At 39.8% G+C, this 24,236-nt stretch overlaps 1 protein-coding gene across 2 annotated transcripts in view; it reads right to left on the bottom strand.

Annotated features, from left to right (window-relative positions):
* The window catches only part of DNAH5 (dynein axonemal heavy chain 5), a 323,884-nt gene that overhangs the window by 224,328 nt on the left and 75,320 nt on the right, over positions 1-24,236 (bottom strand). For both annotated transcript variants that reach the window (XM_061393864.1, XM_061393863.1), the window contains exons 7-16: positions 23,594-23,770; positions 22,084-22,197; positions 21,047-21,154; positions 18,155-18,277; positions 16,827-17,042; positions 13,494-13,601; positions 8,433-8,518; positions 6,694-7,015; positions 5,524-5,730; positions 820-991 (exon numbers count right to left, since the gene is read on the bottom strand). In XM_061393864.1, the coding sequence (XP_061249848.1) occupies positions 820-991; positions 5,524-5,730; positions 6,694-7,015; positions 8,433-8,518; positions 13,494-13,601; positions 16,827-17,042; positions 18,155-18,277; positions 21,047-21,154; positions 22,084-22,197; positions 23,594-23,770 (1,633 nt within the window). The remainder of the gene's footprint in view (positions 1-819; positions 992-5,523; positions 5,731-6,693; positions 7,016-8,432; positions 8,519-13,493; positions 13,602-16,826; positions 17,043-18,154; positions 18,278-21,046; positions 21,155-22,083; positions 22,198-23,593; positions 23,771-24,236) is intronic.

Raw genomic sequence — 24,236 nt, 5'->3', positions numbered from 1 at the left:
GTAGTTAATCTCTGGGGATAAAACTAAATAGCAAATATATATGGTTTCCGGGGCTTCCCTGGTAGCTCAGCTGGTAAAGAATCTGTCTGCCATGCAGGAGACCTGGGTTCGATCCCTGGGTTGGGAAGATCCCCTGAAGGAGGGCATAGCAACCCACCCCAGTATTCTTGCCTGGAGAATCCCCACGGACAGAGGAGCCTGGCAGATTACAGTCCATGGGGTTGCAAAGAGTTGGACACAACTGAGCAACTAAGCACAACACACACACATATGGTTTCCAGGAAATTAATGATTTCATATATTTGGTAAAATTCCTTCAGTTCAGTTCAGTCGCTCAGTCACGTCTGAATCTTTGTGACCCTGGGTACTGCAGTACGTCTATCGCCAACTCCCGGAGTTTACTCAAACTCATGTCTATTGAGTCAGTGATGCCATTCAACCATCTCATCCTCTGTCTCATCTCTGTCTCATCTCATCCTCATCTCATCCCTTCTCCTCCTGCCTTCAATCTTTCCCAGCATCAGGGTCTTTTCAAATGAGTCAGTTCTTTGTATCATGTAGCCAAAGTATTGGAGTTTCAGCTTCAGCATCAGTCCTTCCAATGAATATTCAGGACTGATTTCCTTTAGAATGGACTGGTTGAATCTCCTTGCAGTCCAAGGGACTCTCAAGAGTCTTCTCCAAATTCCTTAGGGAACAACTTAAGAACACACTTCTCATTTTATTATGTATATCATAATATCTATAAGAAATTAAACAGTAGAACTCAAAAACTCAGTCCTTAGAACTGAAAAATAATAATCATTTAAACAGACTTACTTATCTTTGCAAAAGCATTTTTCAAGTACATCTCAATGTTCAGTGATGTCCAGGTCAGTGCAGCCAGGCCAGGCTGGAGAGCTTCATCCACTTTTGCCAAATGAGGGACCATCAGTTGCTCTATGATGGGAGGCATTTTTGACTTCACCCTCTGATATTCAGCCAGCATCATCTGCAGTGAAACAAGGGTGAAGTTATCAAATAATATCTCACTTTGAATATCTATTAAGAGCTCATTTTTATCCAAAACAATTACTTTTATTTAGAGTCCAGCTATAGGGCTCCAAAAAGCAGCCAAAACAAAACCAGAGTAGAACAGAGATGAAATTTCTCCATGGATACAAACTCCTCATCCAATAAAGAACACCTAAGGAGGAGAGGGAAAGAACTGAAAAGTTAGAGTTTTTCACCCACTATCCAGCCCTGTATGCAGATGTAAGAGTTGAACCAGAAAGAAGACTGGGAGCAGAGAAATTGATGCTTTCAAATTGTGGTGCTAGAGAACACTCATGAGAGTCGCTAGGACTGCAAGGAGATCCAGTGAGTCAATCCTTCTGGAAATCAATCCTGAATAGTCAAGCACCAATCCTTTGGCCACCTGATGCAAAGAGCAGACTCATTGGAAAAGACCCTGATGCTGGGAAATATTAATGCTAGGAAAAGGAGAAGAAGGTGGCAGAGGATGAGATGGTTGGACAGCATCACTGACTCAATGGACGTGAATTTGAGCAGACTCTGGGAAACAGTGAAAGACAGGGGAGCCTGGTGTGCTGCAGTCCATGGGGTCACAATGAGCTGGACATGACCGAAGGGATTTAGCATGCATGTACACAATAGTACTTCCAGCCTACCTTTTATGGTTATGTTAATATTAATTATAATTAATTATAAGAAAACAATTCACTTCTTAAATACAATTGTTAAGCTCATCTATAATATGCATGTTAGTATTACTTTGTGATTACATCAATGTTTCCCAAAATGCTTATGCTGAAATGCTAGCCACAAGGGATTCTGTAAGACAAATGGTCCCTGGATGGGTAAGTTTGGAAAACACTGTACACAATACCTCTTCTCTCTGACAGTCACAATTAATATTAATGATTCTGAGAAAACTGCAAGAAGGAAGTAAAAAGCCCAACAGTCTTTGTGAATTTTAAATTCAGCATTTCCCAGTGGACAACATTATCCTTTCTTCATTTAATACTTTTCCACAATTTCTGTAATATCTTTTCAATTTCCATGAAAAATCTACATTTGATGATTCTATTAGCAGCTACTTAACACATTTTCTGAACCATTTATCTACTGCTTACCTTTCTTTTGGAGTTCATCACTTATTCTACCTGCAACGCAGGTCTTAAATCAGCCTCCAGTAGCCCTTCCACTTCCCACCTTAATCTTTTAACCCCAGGAGGTATTATTCATCCATTTTAAAAATGAAAAACTGAAGCTTAGAAGGGTAAAGTAATTTGCCCAAAGATAGTGCTTCAAATCCCGACTGGCTTCAGAATCTGTATTCCTAACGATTAGTCTATGATGATTCATCTCTTTCTAGTCTGAACTGCCTTCTAAGGAATAGGTAAAGACAAACTCTCAGCTACTTCAGCTTCTCAGGCTTCTGTATAAGCCTACAAACTGTTAAATATTCAGCACAATAACTCAGCAACACTTGAGATGGTATCCAAACATGCTAATTGATCTGCTTTTACCAACTACTCAGGTTGAGTGGGAACTTTTAACTCTTTCAAACTCAAGACACAGTAAAAATTACCCATCAGATGATAATTCACTTGGAATTGTCATTTACAGCTGTGGTGATTCTAAAATATTATTTGAAAGATAAATAAATAAACTTTGCCACTTGCCAGCTATGAGACCTTGGCTAAGTCATTTAAGTTCTCTAAGGCACAGTACTGTCACCTCTAAAATAATAATATAATGGTACTCTGTACCAATTACCAATTACCTGTGGAAAATCGAATGGAATAATGAATATGAAAATGATTTAAATGTAAAACATTATGCAAATATGTGGCCTTATTGGACTTGTCCTATGATACTAGCCACTATAAAGTTGTAACAATGGTTTCCATGTTATCAAATGTAATGGCAGCATCACTGACTTCATTTGAGCATCTTCTGGGCAGTATTTGTCACTAGTGACCAGTCCCTCCATCATGCAGTTTTTCTTACCCCTGGCTTTCTTTTTTTTAATTATTTTATTTATTTTAACTGGAGGCTAATTACTTTACAACATTGTAGTGGTTTTTGCCATACATTGACATGAATCAGCCATGAGTGTACATGTGTCCCCCATCCTGAACCCCATACCCCTTGGCTTTCTTGACACTTAGCTTCCACCTGCTTTAAAGGCCAATCTTTAATTTCACTAGCATATTTGTCCTCTTCTAGCAGACCTGTTAATATTGGAACAACTCAGAGTTTAATGAAGACCCTTTCAGATCAGATCAGATCAGATCAGTCGCTCAGTCGTGTCCGACTCTTTGCGACCCCATGAATCGCAGCACACCAGGCCTCCCTGTCCATCACCAACTCGCGGAGTTCACTCACACTCACGTCCATCGAGTCAGTGATGCCATCCAGCCATCTCAGCCTCTGTCGTCCCCTTCTCCTCTTGCCCCCAATCCCTCCCAGCATCAGAGTCTTTTCCAATGAGTCAATTCTTCGAATGAGGTGGCCAAAGTACTGGAGTTTCAGCTTCAGCATCATTCCTTCCAAAGAAATCCCAGGGCTGATCTCCTTCAGAATGGACTGGTTGGATCTCCCTGCAGTCCAAGGGACTCTCAAGAGTCTTCTCCAACACCACAGTTCAAAAGCATCAATTCTTCAGCGCTCAGCCTTCTTCACAGTCCGACTCTCACATCCATACATGACCACAGGAAAAACCATAGCCTTGACTAGACGGACCTTTGTTGGCAAAGTAATGTCTCTGCTTTTGAATATGCTATCTAGGTTGGTCATAACTTTCCTTCCAAGGAGTAAGCGTCTTATAATTTCATGGCTGCAGTCATCATCTGTAGTGACTTTGGAGCCCAGAAAAATAAAGTCTGACACTGTTTCCACTGTTTCCCCATCTATTTCCCATGAAGTGATGAAGACCCTTTACTCTTCTTTATATTCTCCTCCTTGGAAATCTCATGCAGGACAATAACTTTAAATAGCAACTCTATTCTGATAGGGCTTCCCAGATGGTACAATGGTAAAGAATCTGCCTGCCAACGTAGGAGACACCAGAGACATGGGTTTGATCTCTGAGTCAGGAAGATCCCCTGGAGTAGGAAATGGCAGCCCGCTCCAGTATTCCTGCCTGGAAAATTCCATGGACAGGGGAGCCTTGGATGCTACACTCAATGGGCTGCAAAGAGTCAGACATGCCTAAAAACACACATATATATTCTGAACTTCCCTGGTGGCTCAGATGGTAAAGCCATCTACCTCCAATGTGGAAGACCTGGGTTCAATCCCTGGGTCGGAAAGATCCCCTGGAGAAGGAAATGGCAACCCAGTCCAGTACTCTTGCCTGGAAAATCCCATGGACAGAGGAACCTGGTGGCTACAGTCCATGAGGTCGTAAAGAGTTGGACACGACTAAGCAACTTCACTTCACGTGTGACTTCACTTCACATATATACTCTGATAACCCTCAAAACTATGTCTTCAACTTTGACTTCTCCACTCAACTCCAGAAAGACATAATCTGCATGGACAACACCTCTACTTCAATCTCTAAAAAATCATCTTATACTTGAGATGGGAGTTATTGATTCCCTTCGGCCCCCCAAAACAAACTAGTTCCAGTCTTTACCAACTCCATGGGTGGAATTTCCATTCAGAGCCACAGAAGGTTATTGAACATGTGGGCAGAACACGAGCAACACAGTCAAGGCGTCGGACACAGCTTAGCGACTGAACAATAACAATAGTGTATGTTAGCCCCACTTTGAGTAAACCCATCGAGTTGCTCACACTAAAAACAAAGGTACCACCCTTGAGTTCTCTCATAACCTGCCTGTTGACACCATTTGCTAATCCACTGATCTACTATGCAACTGCATCTAGGTTCAGCCACCATCTTCTCCATCCTAAATCGGCACAGCAGCCTGCAAACTGGCTTCATACTGACCCTTTGTTGTTGTTCAGTCACTAAGTCGTGTCTGACTCTTTTTTGGTCCCGTGGACAATAGCCTCCCAGGCTCCTCTGTCCACGGGATTTCCTAGGCAAGAATACTGGGGTGAGTTGCCATTCCCTCCTCCAGGGGATCTTCCCAACCCAAGGAAGTCTCCTGCCTTGGCAGGCAAATTCTTTACCCCTGAGCCACCTAGGAAGCCCCCACAGGGACCCTCCTGTCCCTTAAAAATCACCTAGCAGCAAGAATGTTTTTATGGTAAAGGACACCACACCTTTTTCTCCTCCTCAGACTCCTCTAATGGCTTCCTGGTGCACCCAAACATGTACCCTTAGTTTACAAGCTCTGTAAGGACCTGGCCTTTGCCAACTCTACTTTCTGGCCTCAGTCACTCCACTACAGTCATCCTGGGGCTTTCTGTTCCTCAACAGTGACATACCACTAGATTTTTTTTTTTTAAATGCACACTGGGGTTGCACTAAATGAATTTTGTAAAAAAGAAAAATGCATTTTGTAATGAACCCAAGATGGGAAAAAAATTAAAGTTCCATACCTTCATGTTACTGAAGTTCTTCTTGTATGTGTCTCGTTTCTGGAAAAGAGCAGCTGCAAAGGGTGAAACTTGTAGACCCATCTGTGACATGCACTCGGTTTCTCTAAATAAGGTTAGTATCTGAGGATCAAAGTTTACGAACAGTTCCCCTGTGCCAGGAGCCTTCACCAATAAAGAAGCCTCAAGTCCTACGTGAATTTCTTCAGTCTGTGAGGAAAGAGCAACATTACTATTATTAGAGAGTTCAGTGCATATAACGGGGTATCAAACTCACCCTTTTCTGGGAATAAAGATCATTGTGTGTCCTTTCATGGGTTTGAGCTTCGAAAACTAAGGACAATGGGGTCTCTTACTCTTTTCCTAACTTCACTTTTAGGTGGGAAAAGAAAGCCTTAAAACTCTTGGTGGTAATGTACAGTTAGTTCAACAAAATGCCTTGGTCATGAATCTGTTGTATTTGGTAAGTGGATACTGCAGTAGAGATGACTTCTCAAAAGTCACTTTGCTCCCTGACACCTTCATGCCAACTCAGTTATTTTTCCTAATAAAAGTTTCAAGAAACCTACTTAACTCAGTTTTCATTTATCTAGAAAAGCAATGAAAAACACTACAGAGACATCTGTTATTGATTCAGACATCAAAAGTTGAACTAGGAAAGTGAGATACCATTTTAGAGGCCTTGTTAGGCTGAATTTTATCCTCCAAAATACTTCCTGCCAATCTACCAAGAAATACAAGTGTTGGTAGGGTATGAAATATAATTGGATTAACCCAGTATGACCAAATAAAAATTAAAACTTTGCTTAACATGCCTGCTGGTGTTTATGGACACTTAATGGAGAAAAAAGGAGCTTAGTGGAAAAACAAAAAAAGAAATACCAATCAACCAGGTAAAGAAAGCAATAAACAAGATCTTCTTCCTTAGGAGTTTATAAATTAAATAAAAATAAGTTTCTGTTACCTGGTGTTATGATTTTTTTCCAAAATTAAAAACTATTATCCTTCATGAACATATTATACTCTTTGACTGATTACTTGCAGTCAACCAACCCTGTCTTATAAAATAGACACAAAGTCAACTTTCCACAGGAGTAAAACTGCCCAAGGTAGTAGAGGATTCCCCATGGATCTGACAGTGGCAGCATCATCGTAGCGTTAAGTCAGACTCACTTGTTGAAGCCACGCCCTGTGGTAGAGAACCTCAAACTCCAGGAGGACCTTGGCCACCCTGTTGTAACTGCGAATCACTGGCTTCGCTTCCGCAGTCCGGAGCACGGACGGGTGCTTCTGAAAAAGCTGCATTGGTTGCTGAATCCTGTGGAAGAGCTGCCGGGCCCACAGAATCTTCCCAGCAATGGGAGGCTGGTCTCGAGCCAAAGGTGGGTCGTTTTTCTGCTTTGTATACAGCTTCGAGATCATATCAATGTCAGCCCCGTAGTTTTCAAGGATACGCTGGTACTTGTCATCAATACCAAGATTAGGTATGTTCAATCTGTTATTTTTTTTTAAGTGAAAGGCTTGAATTAATGGGATGATATTGAGAACTTCTGTCTATTAAGACTAATTTTAAAACATATGCTGACATATTTATTATCTTTTTAACTGCATGCCAGGAGACTTGGTATCTTGTCTTTTCATTATTGTTTAGATCTAAATATATTTAAATTTCTAGGAGTTTTTTTATTCAAAAGAGGAGACCTAAAAGTTCTAAGCATACGTTTTTGAGATCTAATTTAATTGCATTGTGGTTAAAAAACTTGGTCCATATGATAATGGGTATTTGAAATTTTTAATTCATTTTTTATGGTCTATTCCATAGTTATTCTTCATAAATATTGTTGTATGGAACCTATATATGTCCTGTAAGTGAAACTTGAAAATTACATTTTTATATTTTTACTAATTTTTTGTCCTATCAATACATAAAAGAACTACCTTGAACAGCCTATATATATATATATATATATATATATATATATGCTGACGGAAGAGAATGAAGTATTTACTTGGCATGGTAAAAAAGCAAAATGGGCAGTCCAATGGTTAAAACTTCCCTTTCCAACACAGGGGGTGTCAGTTCAATCCCTGCTTGGGGAGCTAAGATCTCACAGGCCTCGTGGCCCAAAACCAAAACATAGAACAGAAGCAACATTGCAACAAATTTAAGGTTTGTTAGTTGTTCAGTCGTGTCCAACTCTTTGTGATCCCACGGACTGTGGCCCACCAGGCTCCTCTGTCCATGGGATTCTCCAGGCAAGAATACTGGAGTGGGTTGCCATTTCCTTCTCCAGAGCATCTTCCCCACCCAGGGAGTGAACCCCGCTCTCCCCCATTACAGGCAGATTGTTTACCATCTGAGCCATAAGGGAAGTCCAAATTCAATAAAGATCTTAAAACAAAATTATAAAAAAAAAAAAAAAAATGGAATCAGCCCATCAATCATATGGCAATAGAGTGGCTGTGAGTTTTTTTTGTTTTGTTTTGTTTTGTTTTTTATGTCTCGTGGGATCTTAGTTCCCCAGCCAGAAAGTGAACCTGGCCCTTGGCAGTGAGAATGCAGAGTCCTAACCACTGAACCGCCAAGGAATTCCCTGAAGTGTTTCAGTTTTTTTTTTTAAATAGTATCAATCCTTAAAACCTAGTCAAAACTATTGGTAAGAGTTTCTTCAAATTACTTAAACATTAACTGCTATTATGATAGGCAGTCACAAGGTACTTCAAAGCTGAGAGGAAATAAACCCGTAATCCTCTGAAGAACTTAAATCTGTGGTCTTGTTATTCAGATTGTCAAGAGAGGATTTTCTTCCCATTAGAGTATGAAATAATAATAACAATAATAATGTAGGCTAAACTATGTTCATATTATCCCAATTTGGAAAACAGAACTTAGGAGTCTTTCAAATTTTTACCTTTCAAATCTCTTTAACATACTTAGAGCTTGATTTGTGTTTTGAATCTTTTCAAATGTAGCATCCATGAACTTCTGCAACTCTTTCTGAAACAGAATGAAGTCTGACAATGAACAATGGGTTAACGTTGCAAAGAAATCCTATTTAGCAACAAGATAAAAGAGTTCCCCATTCTCTACAAACACGCACCCTATAGGACAAAATACAGCAGCAGATGTAATGCTCATCTAAGCTTAAAGGAAGATAAATGTCCAGAAGCCAGACAAAGAGGGACTTGAGAGCCAGAGCAGTCAGGGGGTTGGCGCAGGACCCAGGGATACTGGGCCATGTATTTCTACGGCAAACATCACGTCTTAGGACCAGGAAATCTTCCTGAACTGAAGAATTGTACAGTTAGCCTACCTAAATAAACCCTCAGAGGTTATCACTATATAAAAGTATCCAAGTATAAACTGTGCAGAACTAGAGCAGTCACAAGGCTTCCACTCCCTCCCTTTAATTTATACAAAGATACACAAATAGCCAACAAGCACATGAAAAGATGCTTAGTATCTCTAGTTATTGTGCTCAGTAGCTAAGTCATGTCCGACACTTTGTGATGCTGTGGACTGTAGCCCAGTAGGTTCCTCTGACCATCTCTCTAACTTGCTACTGCTACTGCTAAGTTGCTTCAGTCGTGTCCAACTCTGTGCGACCCCATAGACGGCAGCCCACCAGGCTCCCCCATCCCTGGGATTCTCCAGGCAAGAACACTGGAATGGGTTGCCATTTCCTTCTCCAATGCATGAAAGTGAAAAGTGAAAGGGAAGTCGCTCAGTCGTGTCCGACTCTAGCGACCCCATGGACTGCAGCCCACCAGGCCCTCTGTCCATGGGATTTTCCAGGTAAGAGTACTGGAGCGGGGTGCCATTGCCTTCTCCGTCTCTCTAATTTAGGACACAGTAAATCTTTACGGGGCTTCCCTGGTGCCTCAGATGGTAAAGAATCCACCTGTCCTCCTTATAAGTGTATATTATCATATGTGAAACAAATCGCCAGTCCAGTTTCGATGCATGAGACAGGTTGCTCAGGGCTGGTGCACTGGGATGACCCAGAAGGATGGGACGGGGAAGGCGGTGGGAGGGGGGTTCAGGATGGGGAACACATCTACACCCATGGTTGATTCATGTCAGTGTATGGCAAAACCAATACAATATTGTAAAGTAATTAGCCTCCAATTAAAATAAATAAATTTATATTAAAAAATAAGTTCTCTAGGACTTGTTTGGAACATGTCAACTTATCTTTGAAGCCTCACTTGCTGGTACAATATCAGAATATTATACTTTTATAATTAGTCATTTTAGCCACTATTTGCCATTTTTAAGATATATTCATTACTTTGTTCTAACATATATGTACTTATATTTCAATCATGTTACATGTCAGATGTGATCTTTAAGGGCCAATCAACTCTATCTACTTCTGTACCCATAACCTACAGCATAGAAGCCTAATATGCATTTAATGTACAGTCAATGCATGTTTCAGTTAAGTTCAGTTCAGTTCAGTCACTCAGTCGTGTGCCGACTCTTTGAGACCCCATGAACTGCAGAACGCCAGGCCTCCCTTCTATCACCAACTCCCGGAGTTCACCCAAACCCATGTCCACTGAGTCGGTGATGCCATCCAACCATCTCATCCTCTGTCGTCCCCTTCTCCTCCTACCCTCAATCTTTCCCAGCATCAGGGTCTTTTCAAATGAGTCAGCTCTTTGCATCAGGTGGCCAAAGTTTTGGAGTTTCAGCTTCAGAATCAGTCCTTCCAATGAATATTCAGGACTGATTTCCTTTAGGATGGACTGGTTGGATCTCCTTGCAGTCCAAGGGACTCTCAAGAGTCTTCTCCAACACCATGGATCAAAAGCATCAGTTCTTAGGCACTCAGCTTTCTTTATAGTCCAACTCTCACATCCATACATGACCACTGGAAAAACCATAGCCTTGACTACATGGACCTTTGTTGGCAAAGTAATGTCTCTGCTTTTGAATATGCTGTCTAGGTTGGTCATAACTTTTCTTCCAAGGAGTAAGCGTCTTTTAATTTCATGGCTGCAATCACCATCTGATGGCAGTGATTTTGGAGCCCAGAAAAATAAAGTCAGCCACTGTTTTCACTGTTTCCCCATCTATTTGCCATGAAGTGATGGGACCAGATGCCATGATCTTAGTTTTCTGAATGTTGAGCTTTAAGCAAACTTTTTCACTCTCCTCTTTCACCTTCATCAAGAGGCTCTTTAGTTCTTCACTTTCTGCCATGAGGGTGGTATCATCTGCATATCTGAGGTTATTGATATTTAATTACATTACATTAATTTATTTACATAATTAATTTAATGACAATGCATGTTTAATTACAATAAATCTAGTTCTTATGCTTTGCTATCATATCCATAATTATCTTTCTTTTCCATTTTTTCTTAAAACAAACATTTCATTGTGTCATTTAGTTTATGTGCCATTTAAAGTAAAAGCTGTGATTTTTTCCAAATCTGATGTCCTAATATATGTGGGAATTGGATGTGATTTTCTTAAAGGTTCGGTTCAGTTCAGTCACTCAGTCGTGCCCGACTCTCTGCAACCCCATGGACTGCAGCACTCCAGGCCTCCCTGTCCATCACCAACTCCTATAGTTTACTCAAACTCATGTCCATTGAGTCGGTGATGCCATCCAACCATCTCATCCTCTGTCGTCCCCTTCTTCTCCTGCCTTCAATCTTTCCCAGCATCAGGGTCTTTTCAAATGAGTCAGCTCTTCGCATCAGGTGGCCAAAGTGTTGGAGTTTCGGCTTCAACATCAGGTTATACTCCATTTTTTTAAAGGTTATACTCATTTATAGTTATTGCAAAATATTGGCTATATTCCCCACGTTGTACAATATATCCTTGTAGTTTATTCTATACCTAATCGCTTCTACCTCTTAGTCCCCTACCTCTACCTTGCCTCCCCTTCCCTCGCCCCACTGCTAGTAAGTAGGGAAATTGTTCTCTATATCTATGAATCTGCTTCTCTTTTCTTATATCCACTAGTTTACTGTGTTTTTTAGATTCCATATATAAGTGATACCACACAGTTGTGTTTCTCTGCCTGTCCTACTTCACTTAACAGAGTCTGATGGTGGTAGTGGTGGTTTAGCAGCAAAGTTGTGTCTGACTCTTTGTCACCCCTTGGACTGTAGCCCTCCAGGCTCCTTTGTCCATGGGGATTCTCCAGGCAAGAATACAGGAGTGGGCAGCCATTCCCTTCTTCAGGGGATCTTCCTGACCCAGAGATCAAAGCTGCAGCTCTTGCATTGCAGGCGGGCGTTTTTCCACTGAGCCACCAGGGCCTAGTTCTTACCACAAATCATACAGTAATCCAGCAAACATCCTTTGGTCTCCAGTTATATAAAGTCCCATCCGCTAGGGCCTGGAGACATAGATAGGAATGAACACAGTTCCTGCCCTCAAGGTGTTCACCATCTACCTGCATCCAGCATACAAACTCCTCCAGTGCTATGCGATCAGAAACTGCTAGGACACACACACAAAGACGACGAATCAACACTGACCATGACGCACACACTCAGGATCTGCCGTTGCTCATCCATTTCCCATGAGAGATCAAGATCCACAGATCTCATGTCTGAGTCAGCCCCCAAAGAGCTCATTGCTTATATTATTACAAGTGCTCTATCTTTCCATCACCTGAAATTTGTCTTGTAAAATAATGGTTAAAAACCTGAATCAAGATGGTGGGACACATGTACACCCATGGCTGATTCATGTTGATATATGGCAAAAACCGCCACAATATTGTAAAGTAACTGGCCTCCAATTAAAATATATAAATTAATTTTAAAAAATTGTAAACCAGTAAAAAAAAAAAAAACCTGAATCCTAGAGCCAGACTGCCTACCAGTCAACACCTCTGTGACTGTGGGAAAGTCACTTAACTTCACCATGCCTCAGTTTCCTCCTTTCCAGAAACAGTGTAATAAGAATACACACTTTATCAGATTATTGTGAGTATTAAATGAATTAACACCTATAAAGTGCCTAGAACAGACCTGACATACAGAACTAGCAAGTTTTATTATAATGCCTTCTACACTGAACCCATCCTTCCAAAAATGACTCAGAGCTCTTTCTCCCTTGAAGTGTACAAGCGTATTTCAAGCCAAAATTTCTGGAAAAGAAGGAACAGAACAGCCATTTTCATTTTATCGTCAGAAAACATGGAAAGAAGTCTGCACGTTGATTAAGGTGGACATCCATTAGTGTGTCTCCCAAACTTACCCTCCCTGGCTCTTCTCATCTGGTAATAAATACACCCAGCCATGCCAGGGGGTCCCACGCCCTCTGCATTTACCATACGACCCCACAGTAATGAGGCACAACACTGGAACCCTGACCAACCCAACCCGTCCTTAGACATTGGGAACTAAGAGTAGGTCCGTGGCATGTCCTCAGAAGCTTCTGATGGCCGTAACCTGCTCCTGTGCGCTGACCTGCAGTGACCGGAGAGAGTGGGGAAAGCAGGGGGAAGGGAAGGAGAATGAAGAGAACAGGGCTTTAAGACCAAGTCGGGTCAAGGTGCTGAGTCAGCCCTGGTACCACCGTTTCAAGGCCAGCTAGTCTCCTGCCTTTGGGATCCGCCAAACATCGCTGACCATTTGCTCAAGCTATCATTGGTCATAATCACTGCTACAAAGTAACAAACAAACGGAAACTAATTTCTATATTCTAATAACACTATGTTTCAACAGAGGATAACAGTTAATTTTCTAAGATCTAAAATGAAACACATGCAGAAATCTGTGATTACAGCTCGTTATCCAAAGCTGTATTTATGAACCTTTAATCCAGGAGTAAGAACCTTCAATTATTCATCTGAAATCATAAAATGCAGGCCAAGCCCGCTATCGGTCACCTCCGTGATGAAAATGCCTCTTCCTTCTGAATGGGTAATGATTAGCAGCATGACACAGAATGGAAAAAGTAAACACCAGACTGTCAACAGGAATGTTATTATACAACCTACATGAAGGTCATTAATCTGCTTGCAAAACTCTTCATAATCCTGCTCAAATTCCATTTTCCGCTGGTCTAAGAAATTATACTCCTTTTTCTTTATGGTAGCAACAATACCCTGAAATAGAAGGAAACAAATAAGACAATATTTCAATGTTCTTGCATTATTTACCTAAATATGACCTTTAAATATACAGCCTGTGCAGTCATTCCCCAAAAATCAACTTCAGAGAAGCCTTACTTCTTTAATCATTCTCATTGCATCATGCATATTATAGGCAGTATAATGTTGCCTGGTGCATTCAGAGAAACCACTTGGAAGCATTTTCATGAGACTTTATGTATTCTTGAAGAAAAGAACTAATACAATTACGTAAAGTTTAAAAATTAAATAAAATTTAAAAAAAATAAAATAAATAAAAACCACATCTGAAAAGTGGATGTTCTATCTAAAAATTTCTTACAAATTACATCTGAAATAATAAAAAAGAAGCCTAAAGTAGAATTTGCTAAAATATTTTTCATTAAAAAGTTTGTCTTCTCAGAAAATAGACTTTAACAGAATGCAAACAACTTAGGAAGAGTGCAATTATATTATAGTAGCTACAGGTGAAGAGCTACCTTCCAAGCTTCAAATGTCCTAAATAAAATATCAGACCACAATCTACCATTTAAAGAATCTCTAGAATTAATTGCTTCCTCCTGCCCTGCAAAGCTGCAATCTGTTACTATAAGAGTACAGATTAGGTAACTCATCTTCTAGAAAATACTATTATCTGAAGTTTTGTTTGCTCTGAATAATGAGCTCTAATGCTCTGTGATCATTCTTAACCAGGTACTAAGCCATTCTCAAACTTGGGTGCCCACACTGTTGACAGAGGCGTATAATTTTTATGAAGAACGTTGGACCAGCTTCCACAAATGCTTCTTCAAAGCCATTTCCATTTAAACATCAACTCAAATCTCTCAATAGACAAAAGTGCCTAAGTTGCATAAATTCTTGAACCAAGTTTACTACTGGGTATATAGTTCATAATTGTATAATCAAGTTTACAGTTGTGTATACAGTTGTATATACATACAACTGTATGTACATATATATTCACACAGTAGTGCTGTGTGCAGTACTTAGTCATTCAGTCATGTCTGACTCTCTGTGACCCCATGGACTGCAGCCCGCTAGGCTCCTCTGTCCATGGGGATTCTGCCATGCCCTCCTCCAGGGGATAGTCCCAACCAACTGAGACACCAGGAAGACCCCAAAAATACAGGCTGCAGGTTGGTGATGGTGGTTTAGTCACTAAGTCATGTCTGATTCTTGTGACCCCATGGCCTGTAGCCTACCAGGCTCCTCTGCCTATGGGATTCTCCAGGTAAGAATACTGGAGTGGGTTGCCATTTCCTTCTCCAATATATGTATATGATTGCAGGTGTATATATACATATATAATTGTGTATATAAAATATATGTGTACAATTGCATGTGTATATGTGTGTATGTGTGTGTGTGTATATATACATGGAAATAGCAACCCACTCCAGTATTCTTGCCTGGAGAATTCCTTGGACAGAGGAGCCTGGTGGGCTACAGTCCATAGGATCACAAAGAGTTGGACATGACTAAGCACAGCTTTCAATTTTATACATATACACACAATTATATATAATACGACTATATATATATAATGATACCCATCATGTTACAGGAAGTGTATAAAAGAAACATGGAAAAGCTATATTCCTACATTTTAAGATGGTATTTTAAAGGATTTGGGGCCCTTAGAAAATTCTACTCTATAACTGGATTTAATGGTCCACTTAAAAATATTGAGTAAATACGCTGTGCAACCATGACCTTTAAACCAACTAATCAAACTCAACCTACTAAATCATTTACTTGTCAGATATTTATTGCACATCCATTATATGCCAGTAAACTCTGCAGATACAGGAATGAGTAGAACAAAGAAATATCCCCACACTCAGGAGCTTTTATATCTTCCGTGGGGGAAAGGGAGATCTAGGTTTATCACAAAAAATGAACAGGATAGTTTCAGAGAGTGATAAGTAACATGACATAAAGTGACATAAAACAGAGATCGAGGAAAACTTAACTGAGAGGGTATTTAATCAAGATCTGGAGGACAAGGAGGAAAGAATCATCTGATGATTCGGAGGCAGAACTTTCCAGAAGAAAGGCTCTGCAAGGCCAAAGGTGGACTGCGGTGGCCTTTCCTGTGTCCAGAGAACACGGAATGAGGAGACTAGGAGCAGGGGAGGCAGCCAGAGGGGTGCACAGGACCCTGAAGCCATACAAGGAGCCTCAGTGTCATTTCCATGGCCACCATTTTGAGCTTCTTCCATTGGTTGTAACATACAAAAATCTCACCTTACACTTTCACAAACCATCTACATTTTATCTCACTACATTCTGATACATCCACTTGAGATTTTGAAAGCAATTTTTCTTCCCAGTATTTTATCAGATTAGAATAGCCTTTATCTGCATTTGGCTGTACAGTTCAATTTCTCCTTCAAAAATAAACTTTGAAATATGCTCCCAAGTTTATTTTTTCATTAAGAATGAAAACTAATTAGATTCCAAACTGAAATACAAATGGATATAGTCCATCTCTGTCCTGCACAACTGTCAGTTTCAAAGAATAGATTATCCACCTTGCAGATTACATACAGCTCAGCTAAAATATTTCCTGGTAGATAGAAAAGGTTTTTCTTTGTCTCCCTGAATCTGATATACTCAGGAAACGAAAAAATTCCTTATATTGACCTAAACTGTTAGAGGAGAAAAATCAATGAGTGACGGTAAATTATATGATCCTTTTCAAATTCAAGGACAAAAAGAAAAATTAAGGTTTAGTGTCACTGTCCCCAAACAAGAAAAAACCCGACTATATTCATTAGTTTTTAACATGAATCCATATAAAATGCTTAACTGCTGATATAATCAGATATCACTCAGAATTCAGTGTCAACTAGAGCCTAACACAGTATATGCTTGATTAAATATTTCTTATATGAATAAATGAAATAATAAGTTATATTTAAACATTTTTCTTGTGCTACTAATGAAAACACTTTTACTAATGATGATTAATTTTAGACTATTGGAAAGTCATTCTTATAATCACATACCTGGAAAGAATATATTAGCATCATTGCACAATTCTCAAATAAATTTAACTGCTTTATTGTTTAAGGGCCATAAGCTTATCTTTTGCATTAGAGACTGATAATTTGAAGCATTCTAAATAGTCATTTGCATAAAAACATTAAAATTTTATTCATGGATAAGGGTAGCAAATTGAGTTTTGAAGTACAGTACCTGGTATTTAGTGATCATGTTTTCCAGCCCTTCAATTTTAGAATCTTGCAGTACTGAGTATGTCTTGAAGGTTGTAAAGATATCCATTATCTTGGCAAGACGTCTGTGGAAAGTTTCAAATTTCCCAAAAATATACATCTCACTGAATTCAAATTGTTTTTCACTTGGATCTTGTTTAAGCTTTTGTTTTGTCTTGTGAAAGCAGTGCTGGTATTCCTTAAAATTAAAAACCAAAATACAAGAAAGGGAACACAACAAAGACATCAGCCTTATTCTCTTAAGTGAAGGTGATAGCAAATTTAGGGTAGAATTACAAAATCTTTCCGTTTCATACCTCTGGAGCAACTCACTCATCAACCTGGGATGTCATCTTTTCCTGACCCCTAACCTAGAAAACTCCTATTTTTTTTTTTTTTTACCATGAGGCATGCAGAACTTCTCCGACCAGGGATTGAACCTGAGCACTGCAAGCTTGGAGTCTTAACCACTGGACCACCAGGGGAGTCCAAACTCCTAACTGTTCATAATACAACTCAAAGATGCAGCCTTTCCACCTGCGTCTCACTGTGTTAGGAGAAGCCTAGCTCTTCATCTAGCTGCCTGTTTGTCTATAAGAAGCTTAAGGAAAACGACTTCATCTTTGTATATCTAGTACTTGTGTGGTGTTGGGACATAGAAGGTCCCCTAAAGGGTAAAGTAAGTGAATAAATTTGGGGGGCTGATTTACTAACATTCAACTTTTCTTAACAGTGAAAGATTACCATTCTTTTTAACTGGGCTTCCCAGGTGGCACTAGTAGTAAAGAACCTGCTGCCAACGCAAGAGACATAAAAGACTCGTGCTCCACCCCTGGGTCAAGAAGATCCCCTGGAGGAGGGCGTGGCAACCCACTCCAGTATTTTTGCGTGGAGAATCCATGGACACAGGAACCTGGTGGGCTACAGTCCATAGGGACACAAAGTTGGACACAACTGAAGTGACTTCATATGCAACCACACAATATGATAACTGATAAATTATTTAACTGGCAGGGCTTTCACGGTGGTCCAGTGGTTAAGAATCTGTCCAGCAATGCAGGCCACAGGCTCAATCCCTGGTAGGGGAACTAGGATCTCACATGTCTTGGAGCAACTAAGCCTGCACGTCGCAACTAGAGAGTCTGTGTACAGCAAGGCAAGATCCCACATAATGTACTGAAGATACCGCATGCTACAACTAAGACCTGACACAGCCAGATAAATAAATAAATACTTTTTTTAAGATATATTGGCAAAAACAATGTAAAAATAATTTTTAAATTCTAAATATATTATTAAGTTGACTGTTACCTGCTTAAGTTTAATTGCAGATAGTATTTTTTCCACAACAACATCCTGTGGCTGGCTCCAGATCGAAGCAGTTCCGTTGTTGGTAATATAAGCTTTACATGCAGATATCATCTGATTGGTCACCTGGAATTTTTCAATGAAATGACGTCAAGTACAGTAAGCAGCCATCAAGCATAAACTGGGCTAGAGTGTCCTCAGCTCTTCTAACCTCTCTGAGTATGACATCTGTGAATAAATCTTTGGGTTTATGTTTTTCCTTCACAAGTGTGATCAAGCACTAACTCTCTTTTTTCCTAGCTTTACTGAGGTATAATTGACAAACAAAAATTGTATTATGCTTAAGGTATACAAGTGATGCTTGGTATACATATTCATAACAGAATGATTAGCACAATCAAGTATTAACACATCCAACACCTCACATAATTACTATTTGTGTGCGTGTGTGTTGAGAAAACTTAACATCTGCTCTTTAGCAATTTTCAACTATACAACACAATACTAAACATAGTCACCAAGCTGTATATTGGGGCTTCCCTGATAGCTCAGTTGGTAAAGAATCCACCTGCAATACAGGAGACCCCGGTTCGATTCCTGGGCCAGGAAGATCCCCTGGAGAAGGCATAGGCTACCCATTCCAGTATTCTTGGGCTTCCCTTGTGGCTTAGCTGGTAAAGAATCTGCCCACAATGTGGGAGACCTGGGTTCAATCCCTGGGTTGGGAAGATCCCCTGGAGAAGGAAACGGCTGCCCAGTTGAGTATTCTGGCCTGGAGAATTCCGTGGACTGTATAGTCCATGGGGTCACAAACAGTCAGACTCAACTGAGTGACTTTCACCTTCACTTTCAAGCTGTACATTAGACCCCAGAACTCAGTCATCTTACAACTCTAAGCTTGCAGCCTTTGACCAACATCGTCCCATTTTCCACACTCTTCCAGCCCCTGGCAACCACCCATTCTACTCTCTGCTTCTAGTCAACCTTTTTAAATTCTACACAGCTATTATCAAAAGTGAAAGAAAGTGAAAGTGAAGTCACTCAGTCGTGTCTGACTCTTTGCGACCCCGTGGACTGTAGCCCACCAGGCTCCTCCATCCACGAAATTTTCCAGGCCAGAGTACTGGAGTGGGTTGCCATTTCCTTCTCCAGAGGATCTTCCCATCCAGGGATCAAACCTGAGTCTTCTGCATTGCAAGCAGATTCTTTTACCATCTGAGCCATGAGGGAAGCTCCTATTATCAAAATGATTCGTAAAATCACAGAGTTGGAGGCACTACAGAAAATCAACAATTCAGACCCTCACGTTAATGCAGGATGAATGTCTTAGCCAACCACTTCCCTACCTAAAAGCTATCAAGAGCTTTCCTAAGTCTCCTTCTTCAGCAGCCTTCTCTAAAAATCTAACTCACAGTTTCCAAGTGCCATGAAAAGAACTGTCCACCCTGATCATTTCATGACACCATGATCTGTAGCAGAAAAGTCAAAAGCAGAAGACAATAGAAAAAAGAGTAAATATAATGTATGTAAAGCCAACACTTTATCCCTTTAAACTTAAAAAAAAAAAAAAAAACTTCAGAATTCTACTGGGGATTTTTTAATTAATTAAAATTTTATTAATTTTAAAATTTTAAAATTAAAATTTAATTTTAATAAATTAAAAGGAAAATGGGATGACTGTACTGTATGTATGCCTGGGATTGCAGTGCAAAGGTTAGGTGGAACAAGACTGGCCATGTGTTGACAGTGGATAATCTGGGTGATATGTACAAGGGGATCCAGTATACAATTATATTTCCTTTTGTGCCTGCTGCAAATTTTTCATAACGAAAGGTTTTCGAAAATGAGAGAATTTAAAAAAAAAATGAGAGAATTAGGTTCAAATTAGGTTTCACAGTTAGGTTCTAAAACAAGCCTTGCAAATAAAGTGCATGAAACCTGGACATGCATCGTAACACAGATTGACTTTTGGGTCTTGTACTCGGGAAATGCCCCTCCTGACTTCAACATAACATTAAAGTGTGAGGAGTATGGAAAAGGATTTTGTGGGTTCCCCTCCTGTCTACCCAAATACGAGAGCAGATGAGATGGTTGGATTGCATCACCGACTCAATAGACATGAGTTTGAGTAAACTCCAGGAGCTGGTGATGGACAGTGAAGCCTGGTGTGCTGCAGTCCATGGGGCCGCAATGAATTGGACATGACTGAACTGAACTGAACTGAACTGAACACGGTCCTGAGGAGTGGGAAATGCCTCTATTTTAATACAACATTTAAAATTTTCACCTTGGTAATGAAAAAGTCATTTCCTTCTTAGAGAGGAAATGGGAAAAGCAACAATGTTCACCATAAACACTTATGAGTTAGGACATAAGGTTTAAACATCATTATGTTTTCTGGCAGAATCATTATAATTGCTTTATGGATTACTGGAACATTGCAGTGGCTTTTATTACCATGATTACTGTTCTAATAACACCAAGTAAACAACTTGGCATGAAATAAATTTGGAACAGCAGCACATAAAATATGAAACTGAAGATGGCCAGTTAAATATAGCTTTTCTTAATTAAAATTCACCCAATAGGAAGAAATCATGTGCTAAATATCATAGGGAAAGAAATTCTAAAAAGAATCTTTTTCCATTTTTATTACATAAACAATATAATATCTTTTATAATTATTACTTTGGGAAATAATGCTTTATGATTTGCTAAAATCAGCTTCCCACGTATGCTTAATTCTATTTCTATCAAGAGATTAAGTCTTTTTGGTAAATTGTAGCATACAGAGACATTGGATTATGCCAATGTGGTAATTTCTAATTATAAAAAACAACATTAACCATTGACAAGGAAATCTAAGTGACCACGGACTCTACACCAGGCTCTTACCTTTACAAACAGAGACGTGATCTTCTCAGAGGTGTTATAGTAATGAGAGATACTGTAGATCATTTTAATTGCATTTACAAGAGTAGGAATAGCATCAATCATGGATATCTGGAAGACAGCACAAAACTTTTCAGGGCAACATATCAAAGTCAGCAAAATTCTAACACACTAATCACTCTGTCCTCATTAGAATAAAATTTAGGTAAAAGACTTTTATTTAAATTTTAAAATATTATCTAACATGCTATATAAATATAACACATTGAGGAGTAATCTCATCTTGATTATTTAGTCATATGCAGTTAATCAAATTTTGTCTCAATGCAAGAAACACTAACATTCTGTTAAGGACAAGGATTGTGTTAGCAGTTAATTTTGTAATAAATAAAACCAGGAACAAATGAAAGTTAAAAGATTTTTTTTTAAAAGTCAGCCAATAATTCTTCCCACAGTTGTTTTGAGTATAGTTTAGGATGTCGATTGCTATATTTATGGGAAATGGAATATACAATAAATGTTTTTAAAATATAATGTATATCTTAGAAAACATAGGAAAATATATATATATGTAGAAACAGACATGTGTGTATATGCATATATATGTATTAGTTCAGTTCAGTCACTTGTTGTGTCCGACTCTATGTGACCCCATGAACCACAGCATACCAGGCCTCCCTGTCCATCACCAACTCCCGGAGTCCACCCAAACCCATGTCCATCGAGTCGGTGATCCCATCCAACAATCTCATCCTCTGTCATCCCCTTCTCCTCCTGCCCTCAATCTTTCCCAGCATCAGGGTCTTTTCAAATGAGTCAGCTCTTTGCATCAGGTGGCCAAAGTATTAGAGTTTCAGCTTCAACATCAGTGTATACATGTATGCATATACATGCACATATAATTTTCTTGAGAATAAAAAGAGGTTTTCTAAGACTTTTCCAACAAACTGCAGTATTCATGAACCAAAATTCCACACTCATTTCAGCTAGTGTAAAAGGGTCACGAGTAGAAGACTAAGGAGGTGGAAATTTCGACTCACAGGGTCACTGTTGTACAAGGGGTCACAGCACTTCTCAAGTGTATACAGATACTTGACATTGTCCTTCGCTTCATTAGCTGCATCAGTGATTCGAATATCCGTCTCCCGCCATGTCTACGCACAATACAGGAAGGAAATTTTAACGCAATTATTAATAGAAAAAATTCCAACTAACAGCTGCATAAAAGTCATCCCAAGTCCCAGGGGTCCAACTTTCAGTCTCTCCCGTGCCTCTTACATAGAACTCAATCCAGAGGGGTGAGGGGCACTGCCACGCTGAAGAGCAATTAAAATTTTTTGACTAAGTGTTTAAAGGTATCTCTTCCAAGCCTTCTCTCATGAAATCTCTTCAATAACTAGGACAGAGCATCACGGGGGGGAGGGGGGCAGCACTTTCACATTTACACCTACACGCCTTCTCCTCCACAGCCTGCTGAATCCATTTTGCACCTCACTCTGACATTCTCTATGACCAAGAACTGAAGGAGGCCTCCAGCCAACAGACAGCAAGGAACTGAATCCCACACGGGCAACCTGGAGGAAGATCCTCCCCCAGTCAGGCCTTCAGATGAGCCAGCATCCTGACAACAACCTTAAGAGATGTCCAGTCAGATGATCCCAGCTAAGCTACACTGAGGGCTTCCCAGGTGGCTCAGAGGTAAAGACTGCCTGCCAGTGCAGGAGATGCAGGTTCAATCCCTAGGTCAGGAAGACTCCCTGGAGAAGGAAATGGCAACTTGCTCCAGTATTCTTGCCTGGGAAATCCCATGGACAGAGGAGCCTGAAGGGCAACAGTCCATGGGGTCACACAAGAATTGGACACAATTCAGTGACTACATAACAACAATAAGCCACACCCAAACCCCTGACCCACAGACTATGTGGTGATATTTATTGTTTCAGGTGGTGAAGTTTTGGGGTAATTTGTTACACAGGAATATAAAACAAATACACCAGTTCTAAAAAAAAATTAGAAAAGTTTAAGCCTTCATTATTACTACTCCTCATTGGTCTGAATTCATAATATATAATCATGTTATTATGGTACATATTAATGACTTGCAATGCCCTCTAGTAATACAGATACATATGTGTGTGTGAATATGTGTTAATCATTAAGTTGTGTCCAATTCTTTGCAACCCCCATGGACAGTAGATTGCTAGGCTCCTCTGTCCATGGGATTCTTCAGGCAAGAATACTGGAGTGGGTAGCCATTCCCTTCTCCAGAGGGATCTTCCCCACCCAGAGATCAAACTCGGGTCTCCTGCACTGCAGATGGAATCTTTACCATCTGAGCCACCAGGGAAGCCCATTCATACATGTACACCAGCCAATAAATACCTTTCATTCAAAGGCTATTTCTACAGTTTGTAAAATTACAAAAGGGCAGTATCATTTAATCTTAAAGTTACTTTTTCATTAATGTAGAATAACATTTTTCTGTTCCAAATTACTCTATGACATATGCATAAAGAACTTCCATTCCCAGTTCATAAAGCAAAAAGCAACCTTGAGAAGTTTCGACTTGGCAGCAGCAAGCACTGCCAATGCAGCCTTCACATCTGGGCTCTTCAATTGATCCAAAAGGTAGTTAAATTTAGACAGTCTTTTTTTCCAGTACTCCAACTCTGCTCGAGGCCCAAGGTCATCCGCCTCCTTCCGCAGCTGGTTGTTTTCAGCAAGGACCTGTGAATGCACAGGAGAACCATGAGCCAACGAGTCGCTGGAGAGTTAAAAGTTACACATAAGCAAAATATAGGGAAAGAAGTAAATTCTGCTATCTGAGTCATGATATATTTTTATTCATTTGCATGCTTTGAATGACAGCCTTTTACTAACCTGAGATGTATCCATTTTTTAAATTTCAAAAAAATTTAGTTGACTCATTCTAAGTTAAAACTACTTGTTTGAGGAGCTTTCATGAACTTTTGGAGGACCTGATCTCAGAAACTTTCTTTGGTTTATTCACTTAGAACCTCAGAGAAATACAACCTTGCGAAGTCCTCATGCCTTCAGTTGGTTAATTTCCATTATTGATGTAACATCAATAATTGGATGTAACACCTAGCTTTCACTTTTCTGAAATTTTTTTTTAACAATTAAGTCCAAAGCTTTGTTTTGGAAGACACATTGAATTAGAAAACTCCTGTAC

This window comes from Bos javanicus, chromosome 20 (genome assembly GCF_032452875.1).
Source record: "Bos javanicus breed banteng chromosome 20, ARS-OSU_banteng_1.0, whole genome shotgun sequence".
Lineage (NCBI taxonomy): Eukaryota > Metazoa > Chordata > Mammalia > Artiodactyla > Bovidae > Bos > Bos javanicus.
The sequence above is the reverse complement of the archived record's forward strand: the minus strand, read 5'-3'. Positions and strand labels throughout refer to the sequence as shown.